At 41.6% G+C, this 16,226-nt stretch overlaps 1 protein-coding gene across 1 annotated transcript in view; it reads right to left on the bottom strand.

Annotated features, from left to right (window-relative positions):
- Positions 1–548: 548 nt before the first annotated feature.
- LOC136872700 (arylalkylamine N-acetyltransferase 1) overlaps positions 549–16,226 on the bottom strand; it is a 65,352-nt gene continuing 49,674 nt past the window's right edge. The window contains exon 2 of the mRNA XM_067146525.2: positions 549–1,438. Coding sequence (XP_067002626.1) covers positions 797–1,438 — 642 coding nt within the window. The 3' untranslated portion in view covers positions 549–796. The remainder of the gene's footprint in view (positions 1,439–16,226) is intronic.

Here is a 16,226-nt window from a genome sequence, read left to right on the forward strand (position 1 = left end):
AATTGGTCTGGCAAGACAAATACTACCTTGGCAGATAGCCTGCAGATAATGGAAAGCCATGAGATCAGCGTGACGGCTTCATAAAATGTATCGTTTGTATTAATTCAACGCTTATAATAAATATAAATACCGAGATAACAACATCGATTCTTACAATGTACGAAGAAACCTCCGTTTATTGTGTGGATGAGTTGGTCAATCGCAGTAAATCGTAATAACAAGGCTACTATATTATCAATCGTGAAAACTTAGATAATACGTATATATTAAATATTTTAAACATTTAAAAGATAATTTTGCATTAAGGGAATCTGTATTAGAGCCTTGAAAAGTGTTGAATCTGTACTCGTGTCTGTAGTACCATGCCAAACCTTTTCAAATTATTTTTGCGTAAAATTCGTTTTTTGACTTTCATTGTTATTACATAGAACCCTTTATTTATGATTCTCACAAGCTTTCTAAAATAATGTATATAGTACTACATAATTCGGCTATTCATGTTCCTGGTAAATACGAGTTGCACTGTCCGCAGCCAAAACGTGCAGTCCCAAACCTTGTGAGCTTTTAGTGTACTGTACTTCCACACATCTGCTCGTTGACCTACCGTGGTGACCATCTTCAAGATCGGAGAGTGCTTGTTACACGTATATTGGAAGATTCCTTTGTGTTCTACACGCCAGTTCTCGCCTTGTTGGAGGCTAGTAGCATTTCTTTCATTACTGACTTATTCTAGTATACCACTTTTATGCTTTATATAATGTGACATTAAGAAAAGGGAAGACTAAAGTGAAGACAATCATTCGGTAAGGGACTGAAAGAAGACTTTGATCTCTTTGTGAGGTTCTGGTGGACAAGTAGGGAGGAGGCCTTCCGCTACAAGCTGTGTGTATGGCACGCTGTAGATACAGTTCATACCCATTAAAGGTGGAAGGTGCGCGGAGTAAGCACCTGTACATGTCACCGTGATGAACTCGTACCCTTCTTCTCGCGCCAACTCGCGACTCTTCTCCAGCAGTATTCTACCTAACCCTTGTCCTCGAGTTTTACAGTCCACAGCCAAAACGTGCAGCCCCAAACCTCGTGAGCTCTTAGTGTACTTCCACACATCTGCCCGCTCGCCCACCGTGGTGACCACCTTCAAGATCTGAGAGTACTTGCTACAGGTACAGTGGAAGGTTCCATTGTGTTCTTCACGCCGGTCCTCGCCGTTCAGACAGACGCCCACTATGGCTCCATTCTCGTCCGCAGCAATAAGTGATGTTCCTTCGTCGAGTGACGTCAGACAGCGCAAGTTTCTGCTGGACGCTGGCCCGTCTGTGCAGCCAAGTACCATGTTAAGAGGTTCATACTTGAAGAAGGCCTGACGCAGGAAGTCGACGATCTTCTCTCGGTCCTCGAGAGCCGCACGGACGATCTTAAACTTGGGGGATACAACCATCTGAAAAGAGAGGAAAATCATTTAGAATGTTATTGCCACATGAAGGAAATAGGAAGATGGGCACACATGTTGAGGGAAGATATAAAGCAAAAATATGAATAATTTAACGTGACTGTTAAATTTAAAATTTAAATTCGTATGGACAGGTACGTTATTTTTGATATGAAAAAATATGCTACTGTTGACCTGTTTTGTTATTGCTATTGGCTTTACGTTGCACTGACACAGATAGGTCTTACGGCGACGATGGGATAGGAAAGGCCTAGGAGTTGGAAGGAAGCGGCAGTGGCCTTAATTAAGGTACAGCCCCAGCATTTGCCTGGTGTGAAAATGGGAAACCACGGAAAACCATCCTCAGGGCTGCCGACAATGGGATTCGAACCCACTATCTCCCGGATGCATGCTCACAGCCGCGCGCCACCAACCGCACGGCCAACTCGCCCGGTTTGACCTGGATTATAACTGGGGCTTGAGAAACCAGTGAAAATGACTCTCTGCTATCACACCTCGAGATATCATAAATATATATATAGAATGAAAAGACGATATTGAAATAATGGTATGTATTGAGGACAAGTGAGCCAGTCGATGTTTACAAGATCTTTGGCGGAAAATTCGGATCAGCGTAAAATGTTGTACTTCAATTATTATTATTATTATTATTATTATTATTATTATTATTATTATTATTATTATTATTATTATTAGCATATCACAGGCTCAACCTTCACACTGCACGTAAAGGAAAAAGCAGCGGCAGCAACCAAAGCAATGTACGAGATCCCCAAGCCGCAGAACCTCTCAGTGAACACTGCAATGGCACTATTCAAGCTTAAAGTGGGCCCGGTAGTTACGTATGGGATACAATTAATATGGCACAAACTAACTGTTGCAAACTTGAAAAGAATTGAAAATATAAAGGCCAGGTACTTGAAACGGATCCTACAGATCTCAACATTTACAGAGAATCGAATGGCATACATAATGACAGACGAAACGTTCTTTCTGAAAGACATCAAACAAACATTCGGGCTACCAGACACCGCCGCATCGACTGCCGTCCTTGAAGAAAGGAGACAGAAATCCCAGCAGACACCTGAAGGTTTCTACGAAACGGAAGTTATGAAGAACAGTGAATGGAAGGGCCCAAACTACAAACTACGCCATGTATACACACGCTTTGGTGTCCACGGATTCCACGGGAAGATATGCCTAACCACCAGATTTCACACCCCAAACGAAGAATTTATCTGCCGTCTCTGCGGAATGACCTGTCCTAGGTACCACCTGATGAACTGTACTGAACAAACACAGCGCATCAGCACACTTGCCAAGGACTAGTAAAAACAAACAAAAAACAACAACGAAGTGATTATTATTAGCATATTTACCCGTTCTTCACACGGGAACTTGTACTGGATTACACGATTCTTTCATGAATTTATAAGTCACTCGCCTGTATTCAAGCGTTCAATGCGGCATGTTAAACCGATATATTTCTACGTAAGCACGAGGCACTAACGTTAAATACCATAAAGTTGAATAAAGTGGAGACAGAATGGGGACGATGGCGGAGATTATTGAACGGAACGGTTTTTGGTCCGAAGTTGTGCGAAATTCTTCCTACTTTTCGGTTAAATATTGCTTATCTGAAACCTGGAGTGGCGCTATGGCTCAAGACACATGAAACCAATCAAACCTCTCTTATTATCAGCTTTTCTATCGAAAATAGTAAAATGGCTCTTTAGTTAATCACGTTAACCTACAATGAAGTGATATCACGTAGCCTGTAAAACCGCCATTATTTGTATGTCTCTTGTTAATCCTCTTATCAAAAAATTGCACATGAGAAAAAGGTTTTCGAAATAGTTTTTCATTAAGGCTGGCCATGTATATTTTGAGGGAAGGTAAAATCACTGGCTCGACTTCATATAAATCCCCAATCCAATCAGCAGGGATTTAGAAATAACATTGGCCCTGAAACCTAACCGAGGACAGGTGGATTCTAAATACAAAGTTCGGTAGAAATATATCTAGTAGTTTTCCAGTTGTAAAAACTCAACAAACAAAAAACAGGCAAACCGACAGACACCAAAGCTAGCAAATATGCACATGGTCGTTATTACACCTGAAACGGATAACTCGAAACTCTCGCCATAATATTCAATATACAGACACACGGTCGTTACTATTTTATTTATACACCTAGGTAGATAAGAAATCTGCTCTAGGTACAACACAATTTTTGGGCTATATCCGCTGGACTTAGCATGTAAAACTGCCCGTTAATGATGTATTTCCTTTCAGGTTGGTTTTGTGTATTGTGTGGGAGAATAAATCACGGTTTCGGTTTCCTATACACCCCCAGTCCATTCCGGGAATTGCATATGCTACGGATCTTACAAACTTCTTTTGGGAGGGTGGATGCTAAATATGAATTTAAGTTGTAATATTTCCGCTACTTCTGCAGTTATAAGAAACGTGCTTTACACGCACCCGCTCTCAGGCTAAGACCGCTGGGGCATAGACTGAAAAACGGTCCGTTAATATCTCCCTTATTAATTCTAATATCGAAAAGGTGCAGTTGAGAAGAAAGTTTTAGAAATTGATTTCCATTAAGGTTGGTCATGTGTTATGTGATAGAGGGTAAAATCAGTTTCGATCTTCCTATAAATGCCAATCCATTCAGGGATTTAGAAATAATATTGACCCTAGAACCTACCCAAAGACAGATGGATTCTATAAATGAAGTTTGGTAGAAGTATATCTAGTAGTTTTCCAGTTTTAAGAACTCGGACAAATAGACAAAACGAAAGACACCAAAGCTAAAAATATGCAGATGGTCATTATTACATCTGAAACGGAAAACTGTACGAAAATTTCGTAAAAATATTTAATTTACAGGGAGCCTCCGTGGTTCAGACTGCAGCGCGTCGGCCTCTCACCGCTGGATACCGTGGTTCAAATTCCGGTCCTTCCATGTGAGATTTGTGCTGGACACAGCGGAGGCGGGACAGGTTTTTCTCCGGGTACTCCGGTTTTCCCTCTCATCTTTCATTCCAGCAACACTCTCCAGTATCATTTCGTAGCATTTATCAGTCATTAATGTCACATTGGGAGTGGCGACCCCATTGTAATAAGAGCCTATATCTGGTTCATTCATTCCATCCCTGACCCGGTCAATGACTGGAAAGCAGGTTGTATATTTTTGATTTTTCATTTAATTTACAGACAACAATAAAAATGATATTGGCTTTACGTCACACTAAGTATATTTTACGGTTTTCGGAGACGCCGAGGTGCCGGAATTGAGTCCTGCAGGAGTTCTTTTACGTGCCAGTAAATCATTGTGCAGACACATGGTCGTTACGATTTTATTTATATAGACTAGCATTTCTACCCGTTCTTCGTACGGGAATTTGCAATGTATTAGATGTTCTCTTCATGAATTTATGAAAAAGTTACATGCCTCTATTCACACCTTCAATTCGCCATGTTAAACTGAAAATTTTCTCCGAAAGCACGTGGCGGTAATGTGAAGTACGATAAAGTCGAACAACGTCGAGCCAGATTGAGGTCGATTTAAGTATTTATTTTACGGCACAGCCCCTGTCTCAGTTACAATAATACCGTTGTTTCTCTGACCACTGCTGTGGCTCTTTGACTGAAGACTCATTAAACCCATCGTTGATAATAACCTCCCTTATTATCTGCCCTATCGAAAAGAGTATAGTGGCCATTTAGTTCTTCCTCTTAACCCATCTTGAAATGGCATGCACCAAGTGTTCAACGGGACTTGGACAAAAAAATCCAATTTTTCGGAAGCATGTCCGTTATTACCCGTCTTATCCGTATACGGCATAAAATAACATAAATAACATGTTCTTTAACGTTTGTTGTATATAGTCTTTTGATAGACCTAATTTAATTTAACGAAGATGGTATTAGGGAATAATCTTGCCATAAACCTAAACACAAAGTGATACCTTGATGTCATATGAACCTGTTAACAATCCTGAATGAATAGATTCAATATACGTAGCTTGGTTGAAATATGTCCAGCAGTTTTCCAGAAGAAAAGGCTGACACCGAACGGAAAAGTAGTTTGGACGATCAGTATCACGCTTGAAACAAATAATTGTAATGAAATTTTGCTCATGTAATGATTGTATATACTCATGAGCGTTTTATGTATGTAGATGATGATGACGTCATCTAGCCATTCTCATATTCCCTAGGTGTTCAGTTACATTGGGTTGGATTAATATTCAAGCGTAGTGAAATAATTTGCATTATCTGATTTTCTCCCGTTATGAACCCTTCAAATCGCTCACTATTCAGTGGTTTCAAAAGCCAGTATCTTCTGTGATTCAACGTAGATGTTCTACCTGAAGTGTAGGTGATGAAATGCATTATGCGGCTGTTGGGGAACTTCTCCTAGTGGATTCTAAATATGAAGATTTGTTGAAATATATCCAGTAGTTTTTCATTTACATAAACTCAGACAAACCGACAGACACCAAAGCTAAAAAGTATGTAGATGGTCATTATTAAACCTAAAACGGGTAACTATGAGAATATTTCGCCAAGATAATCAATTCACAGACACTCAGTCGTTATGATTTCATTTATCCAGAAGACTAGCCATTTTAAACATAGCACGGATACACTATAATTATCTTAAACAAGACACACGCAAGGATTCGATGTCAGCACATTACCAATGAGCAAATACTACAGGAGGAAATTACTCACGCATGAGGAAAATTCAACCATGAATACCACGCCGAGGTTTTTGGGACCCTGCCCTTTATTTATGTTATCGGAATACAACTGAAAGATTGGAAAGACTTACTGTAGCGTAACCACAGTTGGGTCTGAGAAACCTGACTGGAATCATTGCACACCGGTTTTATTTTTACAAGTGAAATTCAGATTCATTCAAATAAATTAGGTTGGTACCTCTATGAGTGAGTTGTTGAGAGGGTCGTTTTCAGTGCAGTCCGCATTTAGTTAATATAAGATCCACAGTGACTGCGAACATGAGAATAAGGAGACGACTAAAACGGGGACCAGAGACAGACAAAATGAAAATTCGGGCTAGGCGGAACAAGCTAACTATAAATAAGACAAAAACTATGAACTTCAGGAAGGGTGCCATCTGTACTAAAAAACGGCTATCCACGGATCACATTACAAGATTTTCCTGCGACATGAAAGGTACAACGTGGCCTTCGTTCAATGTCCGGGCAGCAATGTTCCCTGAATCACCTGCTAGTCTGACCAAGAGTTTTTAAGGAAACGACAAAAAATTTGTGTGAATGTATAATTTTCTTTTCTTTTACCCAGTGTGTTTAATAAAGTTATTTATTCAAATGATGCCAAGGGGCTCTCACTTTGAGAGCGCGGTTTGGTGACCGCGGTTCACCTAGCTGAGTCTGGCATTTCTTCCATTTACTTGTGTCAGGCTCATCACATTATTCCTATCGACCACATTTGGTCAACTCTTGTCCTCTTACGACCCCGAAGGTATTAGGATCCCTAGAACTAGGGAATTTTTCATTTCCGTGCCTTTCGAGGCTCTTCTCTTTCCATTCTCGGCCTATAACTTCATTCTTCGAACTGTCGGACCACTTCCATTTTCGTTATTTTCATTATTCAGACGGGATGAGTGCCTTGCGACACATCCTCTTAAAACAATCAGTATCCCCAGCCTAACGGCAAGAATTCTATTATTCCAAACGTACGCGTTCGAAACGATACCGGGGGGCGATAAAACGTACTCGCTGGATGATCGCCACGTGTGACGGCGGAGACGGGCCATCACTGCTACAAAACCTTCCTGCAATAGTTAATAAGGTTAATGCAGCAGGAAGCCCTCGCTGTAATTGGAAAAATCCTCGGGCTGACAGCGGAACTCGCGTCGTCAAGAACTGTTCTTCAGGAGAGGGTTTTCTCCGTTCCCTCTCTTTCGAGGTTCAATCTGCGACGGGGTCTCCGGAACGACTGAATCTTAAAATGTCAGGTGCGCATCCAAAAAGGATTCCGGGGGGCGGCAAAGCGGAACAACACTTTGGATGTCACCACGGGTGATGGCGGGGAGGGGCCGTCAGGTCTACGAAGCTTCCTGCGTTAGTTAATACGTTTAAGGTAACAGGAAGCCCTCGCAGTACTTGATAACATGGTAATATCCTCGGGGTGACAGCCGAACTCGGGACAACATCAAGGACTGTTTTTCAGGAGAGGGTTTTCCAGGTTCCTTCCCTTTCGTGTTCAGTTTGCAACCGAGTCCCGAGAACGACTCAACCTTCGGAGATGTTAGCATATACACTAGGTAAAATGTCAGGTGCGCGTCCGAAAAGATTCCGGGAGCGGAAATGCGTACCAACACGTTGTGTGTCGGCACGGGTGACGGTGGGGAGGGGCCGTCACTTCTATGAAGCTTCCTGCGTTAGTTAGTAAGGTTAAGGTAGCAGGAAGTAATCGCTGTACTTGATAATATCCTCGGGGCGGGAGCCGAACCCGGGACAACGTCAAGGACTGTTCTTCAGGAGGGTTTTTTTTTTGGGTTCCCTCCCTTTCGAGGTTCAATCTGCGACCGAGTCTCGGGAACAACTGAATTTTCGGAAATGTTAGCACGGTATATACTATCTAAAACGTAAGGTGCGCGTCTGAAAGGATTTCGGGGGCGGCGAAGCACATCAACCCTTTGGATGGTCGTGACGAGTGACGGTAGTGAGGGGTCTTCGTTTCTACGAAAGCTTCCTGCGTTAGTTAATAAGGTTAAGGCGGCAGGAAGACCTCACTGTACATGGTAATATCCTCGGGGTGACAGCCGTACTCGGGACAACAACAAGGACTATTCTACAGGAGAGGGATTTCCGGGTTCTCCCCCTTTCGAGATTCAATCTGCGACCGAGTCTCGGGAACGACTGAATCTTCGGAAATGTTAGCATATACACGAGATAAAATGTGAGGTGCGCGTCCGAAAGGATTCCGGCTGTGGCAAAGCACACTAACACGTTGGATGTTCTCTACGGGTGACGGCGTGGAGGGGCCGTTACCTCTACGAAGCTTCCTAGGATAGCGTCAAGGAATGTTCTTCAGTAGAGGGTTTTCCGGTTCCGTGCCTTTCGAGGTTCAATCTGCGACCGAGTCTCGGGAACGACTGATATTTCGAAGATGTGAGCCTTTTAGGACAGACGGGGTATTCCGTGGATGTTATTCTACCACCTCCATCCAGTGGCGTTAATCTCCTTACTTTTACCCTTCCCCTCCGACCTCCCTTAGTCGCGATTTGTTCTCTTCCGACGCTGACAATGTTATGTTTGCAAGGCCTAGGGAGTCTTTCATCTTCATGCTTATCGGGGCCCTTCACTTCCTTTTGCCGAAACCTTCATTCTTTGAAATACCTTTTCCGTTATATTTTCTTACTGAATGAAATGTCCTAGAACCAACAATTAGAGCAGAGTTCATTGTACGGAACAGTTCCTGGTTCGAAGTTGTGTGAACTTCTCCGTGCTTCTCGGTTACATATTGTTGTTTCTCTGACCACCGGAGTGGCGGTGTGGCTGAAGACTCGTGAAATCCATAGTTAATGATAACATCCCTTATTATCTGTTCTATCGAAAGGAATAAAATATCTCTTTAGGTCCTTCCGTTAACCAACCTTAAAGTGACATGAACGGGACATGGACTAAAAATCCTTTTCGTAATCTCTGCTTTTATCTGTCGTGCGATAAATTCGTATACGGCTTAAAATAACGGAAATAACATATTCTTAAAATTTTGTTATATGCAGTCTTGGTACAAACAGGTGGGAACAATGGCAGGAGGGTACTCGGAATGAGGAGATAAAGGCTAATTTAGGAATGAACTCGATGAATGAAGCTGTGCGCATAAACCGGCTTCGGTGGTGGGGTCATGTGAGGCGAATGGAGGAGGATAGGTTACCTAGGAGAATAATGGACTCTGTTATGGAGGGTAAGAGAAGTAGAGGGAGACCAAGACGACGATGGTTAGACTCGGTTTCTAACGATTTACAGATAAGAGGTATAGAACTAAATGAAGCCACAACACTAGTTGCAAATCGAGGATTGTGGCGACGTTTAGTAAATTCTCAGAGGCTTGCAGACTGAACGCTGAAAGGCATAACAGTCTATAATGATAATGTATGTATGTATGTATGTATGTATGTATGTATGTATGTATGTATGTATGCAGTCTTTTGATAGACCTAATTTTACGAATATATATTAGGAATAATCTTTCTATAAACGCTAAGTGATACCTTGACGTCAGATAAACTTGACAACACAATCCTGAATGAGTAGATTACAAATTCCACCTGTTTTGGGGCTAACTTCGCTGGTACTTAGATTGCATAACCGTCCGTTAATGATATCTCCCTTATTTTCATCTATCAATCTATCTATCGAAAAGGTGCACATGAGAAAAGGAAAGTTTTAGAAATTGATTTCCATTGAGGTTGCTCATGTATATTTTGTGGGAGTGTAAAATCACTGTTTCGACCTTACTATAAACCCCCAGTCCAATCATGAATTTATAAATGATATTGGCCCTAAAACCTCCCCAAGTACAGGTGGATTCTAAATATGAAGTGTGGCAGTAATATATTCAGTAGTTTTCCAGTTATAGGAACTCAGACAGGCAAACAGGCTAACCAACACCAAAGCTAAAAAGTATTCAGATGGTCATTATCACACACGAAACGGAAAACTGTACGAAAATTTCACCAAAATATTCCATGTACAGGCACAGGGTCGTTACGATTTTATTTATTACCAGGAAATATACCCGTGCTTTGCTACCTTATCTAAGGATTTCTACGTAAATTACTGAACACGCAGCGAATACGATTATATTAAATTGCATGCCTCTTTGCGCAATCCGAGGAACAAAGCGGGGAGGACCCCATGTTTCAGATTTAATGTGGGTGTTGGGTAGTTTTGATGATAATGGCAGGCCACATTTCCTACTACCATTCATAATGGCTCACTTGTCAACTGCCATTCACAATAGAGATGGGGAGTTTTCATTATAAAGACAGGCCTCCTTTCCTAATGCCAGTCGCAGTCGAGTTAGAGATTTGATTATAATCGAGCAATGCAGCTCTGTCTAACGTATAAGGAATCGAGATACGAAAAAAAATCATAGGACCAAAGTTGTAGATCTCTCCATATTGAACGACAATTGTGCTAACTGTTTTGTGATACAACTTACCGTTTAGCCACCAATCACCCCGAAACGATGGGCTGCACCGTCATTAAAACTGCATCCATGTTTCGATATTTTCCGGGGCCAAAAGTTATACATTTGAATATCTTGTAATTTTTTTATCAAAACTAAGAGTGTTCATGTTTCGGAATTAACACTAGCATGCATACGGTGAAACTAAAGAAGGAAGTAATACAGTTAAGGAATTTGTCATTAATGGAAAATAGGATTATAACTGAGGAGAACCGGATATCAGAAATATGTAAATACCATTTGGATGTATTGAAACATGAAATGTCCCTCACTAAATTGTGATGGTTTCAGTTACGAATAGGAAGGCGGTGTAAGAAGAGATATGTATGGTGGTTTCATCTGTCCGGATACGTTATTAGACAGAATACTCGTGTTTGGACCACTGAAAACTCTCAAAAGTGGAAGAAAATGTCTCTACACGATCAGAAGATCCGTGGTATGGTGTGCCTGAATTCGGTAACTTGTTATTGGCCTAATTTTCTTCTTCAACATCATCAACGCGCAGAACGTGGTACTGAAATTCTGGAAACATTCGTGGTCTAGCTCAATGAGCGTGAAGTACAAGAGGGCTGGTTACAAAACGAAGGGGCAAATGCACCCTCCAGTAAGTGTTCAACATTATGGAACATCGAGTGCAGACATGTCTGCGGTTGCCTAGTTGTACTTCCCCTTAAAACAATGATTACCACTACCACCGGCCGCAGGAGGATATTTCCATCTCCTGCGGAGAAAACTCCACTGTCGTAAGAGTCACTTACAATTTCAAATATGAAATGTCTAACGCACAGTTAATTTTGGAAACCCTGTAATTCCATGCAACTTGTTTTCTTGTTTGATTTGATGCAGCTGTCCATGTCACCCTATCCTGCGCTAACCTTTTCATTTCTACGTAACTACTACACCTTACAACTGCTCTAATACGATTATCATATTCGAACCTTGGTCTACCCTTTCCGTTCTTACCGCCTACACTCCTCTCAAAAACCAACTGCACAAGTCCTGGGTGTCTTAGAACATGTCCTATCATTCTTCTCGACAAATAGATCTCCTCTCATCAATTGGATTCGGTATCACTTCATTCCTGATTCGATATACCCATTTCACCTTCTGTTTTCTTCTGTAACACCACATTTCAAAAGCTTCTGTTTTCTTTCTTACTGAGCTAGTTATCATCCATAATTCACTTCCATACAATGCCACGCTCCAGACGAAAGTTTTAATCTTTCTAATCCATTATATCAGTGATCGAAGTGAGCAAATTTCTTAAGAAAGGCCTACCTTGCTTATGTTATTCTGCATGTTATGTCCTCCTTACTTCGTTCCCTAATCTAATATTTCTTCCATCACCTGACTTCGGCTGAACTCCATTAATTTTGTTTGGGATTTATTTATTTTTATCTTGTAAGTTTACTCCTCTTCCAAGACCGTGTCGATACGATTCAGCAATTTCTCCTGATCTTCTGCAGACTCAGATAAAATAACAATATCGTCGGTTAATTTCGGGGTTTCGATTTTCTCTTCTTGGACTGGAGATTCAAAAGGGCTTTAACATAGTGTATTCCTATTGCATGTGCCACAACTCTACTACTTGTATAAGGTTCTGCATGCACCAGCCATGCGTCTTGGTAGGTTTGCTATTTACCAACTGATGAGCCCAACTTACCACGCTGGGGCGAAATGGTGGCAACCGGGAATGAGTTAGCTGGAAAATGTATAATGTCCAATAACGGACCAACTATATTGGTATAAGGTTCTGCGACAACAGCTTCTTTCACTACATTCAATTCCTCAGGATTTCTTTGTGATGTTCTCAATAGAAGAGTACCGACGGCACTGTATAAGGAACATATTCACAAGTTTGTCAGTTGTATAATGCGGCCGCTCCATTTCTATGCATTTGGAGAGACTGAAATGTTACATGCGCTAGTGCTGTTTGTATCGTTAAGCTTACACATAGCTTTCACGCGTAATTTCAGTAAAATGAGTTCCCAGTTTGTCTGAAGCTCCTGCAATGTTCTGCTACAATTCCTACTTAACGTTGTTGCATGTAGCTATTTCGTGCATAACAATGAAAGTTCCTACCATGGACCAGGTAGATCACCCATTCTACAGCAGAGCATTATCCAAAGCACCCGGTATATGTAGTGCTCAGACTGAAGGCTGGTTGGATTCCCAACAATTCCAGTATCAGCTATCATGGGCATCCACGCTCTCGCTAAAGAGGTGCAGTAAGTAAACGAGCAGTGAGGTTTCGCCGTTGCTTCCTTCAATGCACCATAACGCGTCATAATATGAGACTGTCAAACCTGCTGACACTCATCAATGCCAACAGTCCATACAAGGTGTATTTTGACCTTTTTCATCACAGGGACTGGCTGCATATGGAATAGCGTTACTGGTATCACTTAAAACTCAGCCAGTTTAATACTGTCAAACAAAGAATCAGGTTAACAGATTAATTAAAAGAATCTCTAGCTCATACCACGTTAGACAACCATTCAATGTTTACCTGGAAAATATCATTGGGAAACGCTTGGATGGAAGAAGAGGAGTAAGTATTGGTAGCAGGAGACTAAGAGTTTATTCGATTTGCGGATGACATGGTGTTGTTACCAGTGAATGAAAGGGTGCTAAATGGAATGCTAGAAGACCTGAATGCAACCTGTGGGCAATATGAAATGAAAATCAATAAAAACAAGAAAAGAGTATGGTGATAAGTGCGCCAGGGAACAAGGCAATCGTCAGGATACTAAACCAGAGGGATATAGACCAAATGTCAGCTTTCAAATATATAGGAAGCATTAATAACGGATGATATGAGAAGCAGTAGGGAGGCAAGAACTCGCATTGCCATCGTTAAAGAAGCCTTCAACACAAAGAAGAGACTCCTATGTGGACGTCTAGACTTGAATTTAAGGAAGAGGCTGGTGAAATGCTTTGTTTGGAGTGTGGCGCTATATGGAGCAGACACCTGGGCGGTAAGGAATGTAGATGAAAAAGACTGGAAGCATTTGAGATGTGGTTATGGGGAAGGATGGAAAGGATATCCTGGGTGGAAAGAGTATGGAACGACCAGGTTATGGAGAGAGTTGGAGTAAAGAGGAATTACAAAACATCCATACAAGGAAGAGGAATTCTCTTGGGCACTGGCTACAAAGAGCGTGTTGCTGATGGACGCTCTGGAAGGATCGCTACAGGGAAGGAGAAGAAGAGGACGTAGAAGGCACCAGATGGTGGACAGTGTCAGAATAGCAGAGAATTACGACGAAACTAACGGGATGGCTGCAGACAGGACTGCTTGGAGAGTGGCTGTGTGAAGACCTGCCTAAGGCCAGAACACGTTATACATATAACTCATAGCAGAAGACAAACTGAACTGCAAATACTCTCTCTCAATCAGAGATGGACCTGGACTTATATCAGAGGATACACACTACGTTTTTATGTTCACTCTTTAATTATTTCATGGCGAATGTGTTGCGAATCTCGGCCATACATGTGGGATTTTTGAACTGAAAAGTTACATCCATGTACTTGGTATTCCATGGTAAAACTGGATGTTCCATTGCTATCGTCACGACATCAAGAGTTTCTTAAACTGTGTCTTTGTATTTTTAAGATGTATTGGATTTCGGGTGTATGGAATTTGTCCTTTCCTATACTTACCATCCATCTTCCTGGGCAGCAGTCGTTTTGAAAGTATTTCCAGGGCTGTATTCGTCGCGAGTTATTTTTGTTTCTTTCTTCCATCACGGAATTACTTTAAAAATGGTCTGGCTATGTAGCTGAATGGTCAACGTGCAGTTCTTTGATTCATAGGGCCCTGGATTTGATTCCCGAACAGGCCGAGCAGAAACGTGTAATACTGAATATATCCCTCCGGTAAAGGGCTGGTGTCAAGGGTATCCGGCAGTTAAACTGGGCCAAACACACATTAAATGTCGATCATATAGATTGGGAGCAAGGCCAGGAAGACCTATGTGAATGGTTACAGTTGAATCTTTACTCCTATCGTGGTCTGAAGTGGCCAGAGCATATTCTCAAGGAAATGAGAAGAGTATAACACACAGCAAAAGCCAAGGTTATCTGTTAGTTTCAAACAGTTCGTACTTGACATATCGCCATAAAGTAGGTCTTCTCTTAGCTTGCCTCGGCTATAAAACTGAATCATGTAAGTAATATTTAAAACAGTAACGTTGCTTTATTAAGTTTATTACGTTATTGACGTTGGAGATAAGATGGATATCCATCACGTGAATTGAATATAGGCCGCTCTGTCAACACTGAGTCAGTTGCAGTGCGATAAGAATTTCATGCGAATATCGCACAAACATTCTCCGTCTGATAAGCTGATTAGAATTAAAAAAAAGGAAGTCCTTGTTAGCTGACGAAACTACTGCTGCTGTCAACCTTATCGCACTTATCAGTATACGTTGTTTCTTTGCTAGAGATACACACATTTTCTTTACGGGCTGTGAGAATTATCGTGCTACAAGTGACTGACCGTTGATTACCACCTCCCTGTCCGGCTCCATGGCTAAATGGTTAGCGTGCTGGCCTTTGGTCACAGGAGTCCCGAGTTCGATTCCCAGGAGGGTCGGGAATTTTAACTATCATTGGTTAATTCCACTGGCACGGGGTGTGGGTGTATGTGTTGTCTTCATCATTATTTCATGCTCATCACGAAGCGCAGGTCGTCTACGGGAGTCAGATCGAAAGACCTGCACCTAGCGAGACGAACATGTCTTCGGACACTCCCGGCACTAAAAGCCATTCGCCATTTCATTTTTTTACCACCTCCATAATTCTGTAAAACAATGGGATCCAAAGAACTGACATCCTACATAAATAATAATAATAATAATAATAATAATAATAATAATAATAATAATAATAATAATAATAATAATAATAATAATAATAATATATTACGAACATATAATTTCCATAAAATACAAAGTCCTGTCTAAAAGGAGAAAACCTTCATCCAGCTCTTTAGCATTTGGTAGAGTCCCGAGAGTGTATGTGACATTCCCACGCATTTTAGAGCTATGCTGATGCGCTGAATACGAAAAGCAGTTGATTTCATATCGCTGGAAATGCGAGCAATCCGGTGGTCAATATCTTTGATAATATTGAGGCCATCTCTGACCCACATACCACTTCATTCAGTGGCTACTGGCACGAAGAAGGATTTGTCCTACAAATTGCTGTATTTTCTTCTTCTAGCATTTTCCCTATTTGTGGCTGCACCTCCAGCACTCATAGACGAAAGGGGAAGATTGGACTGGACGAATGTGTCGACACAGGTAAAATCCCACAAGGGAGATCATTCCGCACGTCATTTTACCGTCTGAACGGCAGCAGCTAGTGGGCCTCGTATAGAAGGAACCTCTGCTGAAACTAGAGCCCTCAAGATGACATGATTTATAGCACAGTGACGGATGTGTCTGCCTTTAGTTTTCACACGAAAGGCCACGGAGGCCATGTCGATCAACGTAGGCCCCACAAGCTGAGC

Source organism: Anabrus simplex, chromosome 4 (assembly GCF_040414725.1).
Source record: "Anabrus simplex isolate iqAnaSimp1 chromosome 4, ASM4041472v1, whole genome shotgun sequence".
NCBI classification, from domain to species: domain Eukaryota; kingdom Metazoa; phylum Arthropoda; class Insecta; order Orthoptera; family Tettigoniidae; genus Anabrus; species Anabrus simplex.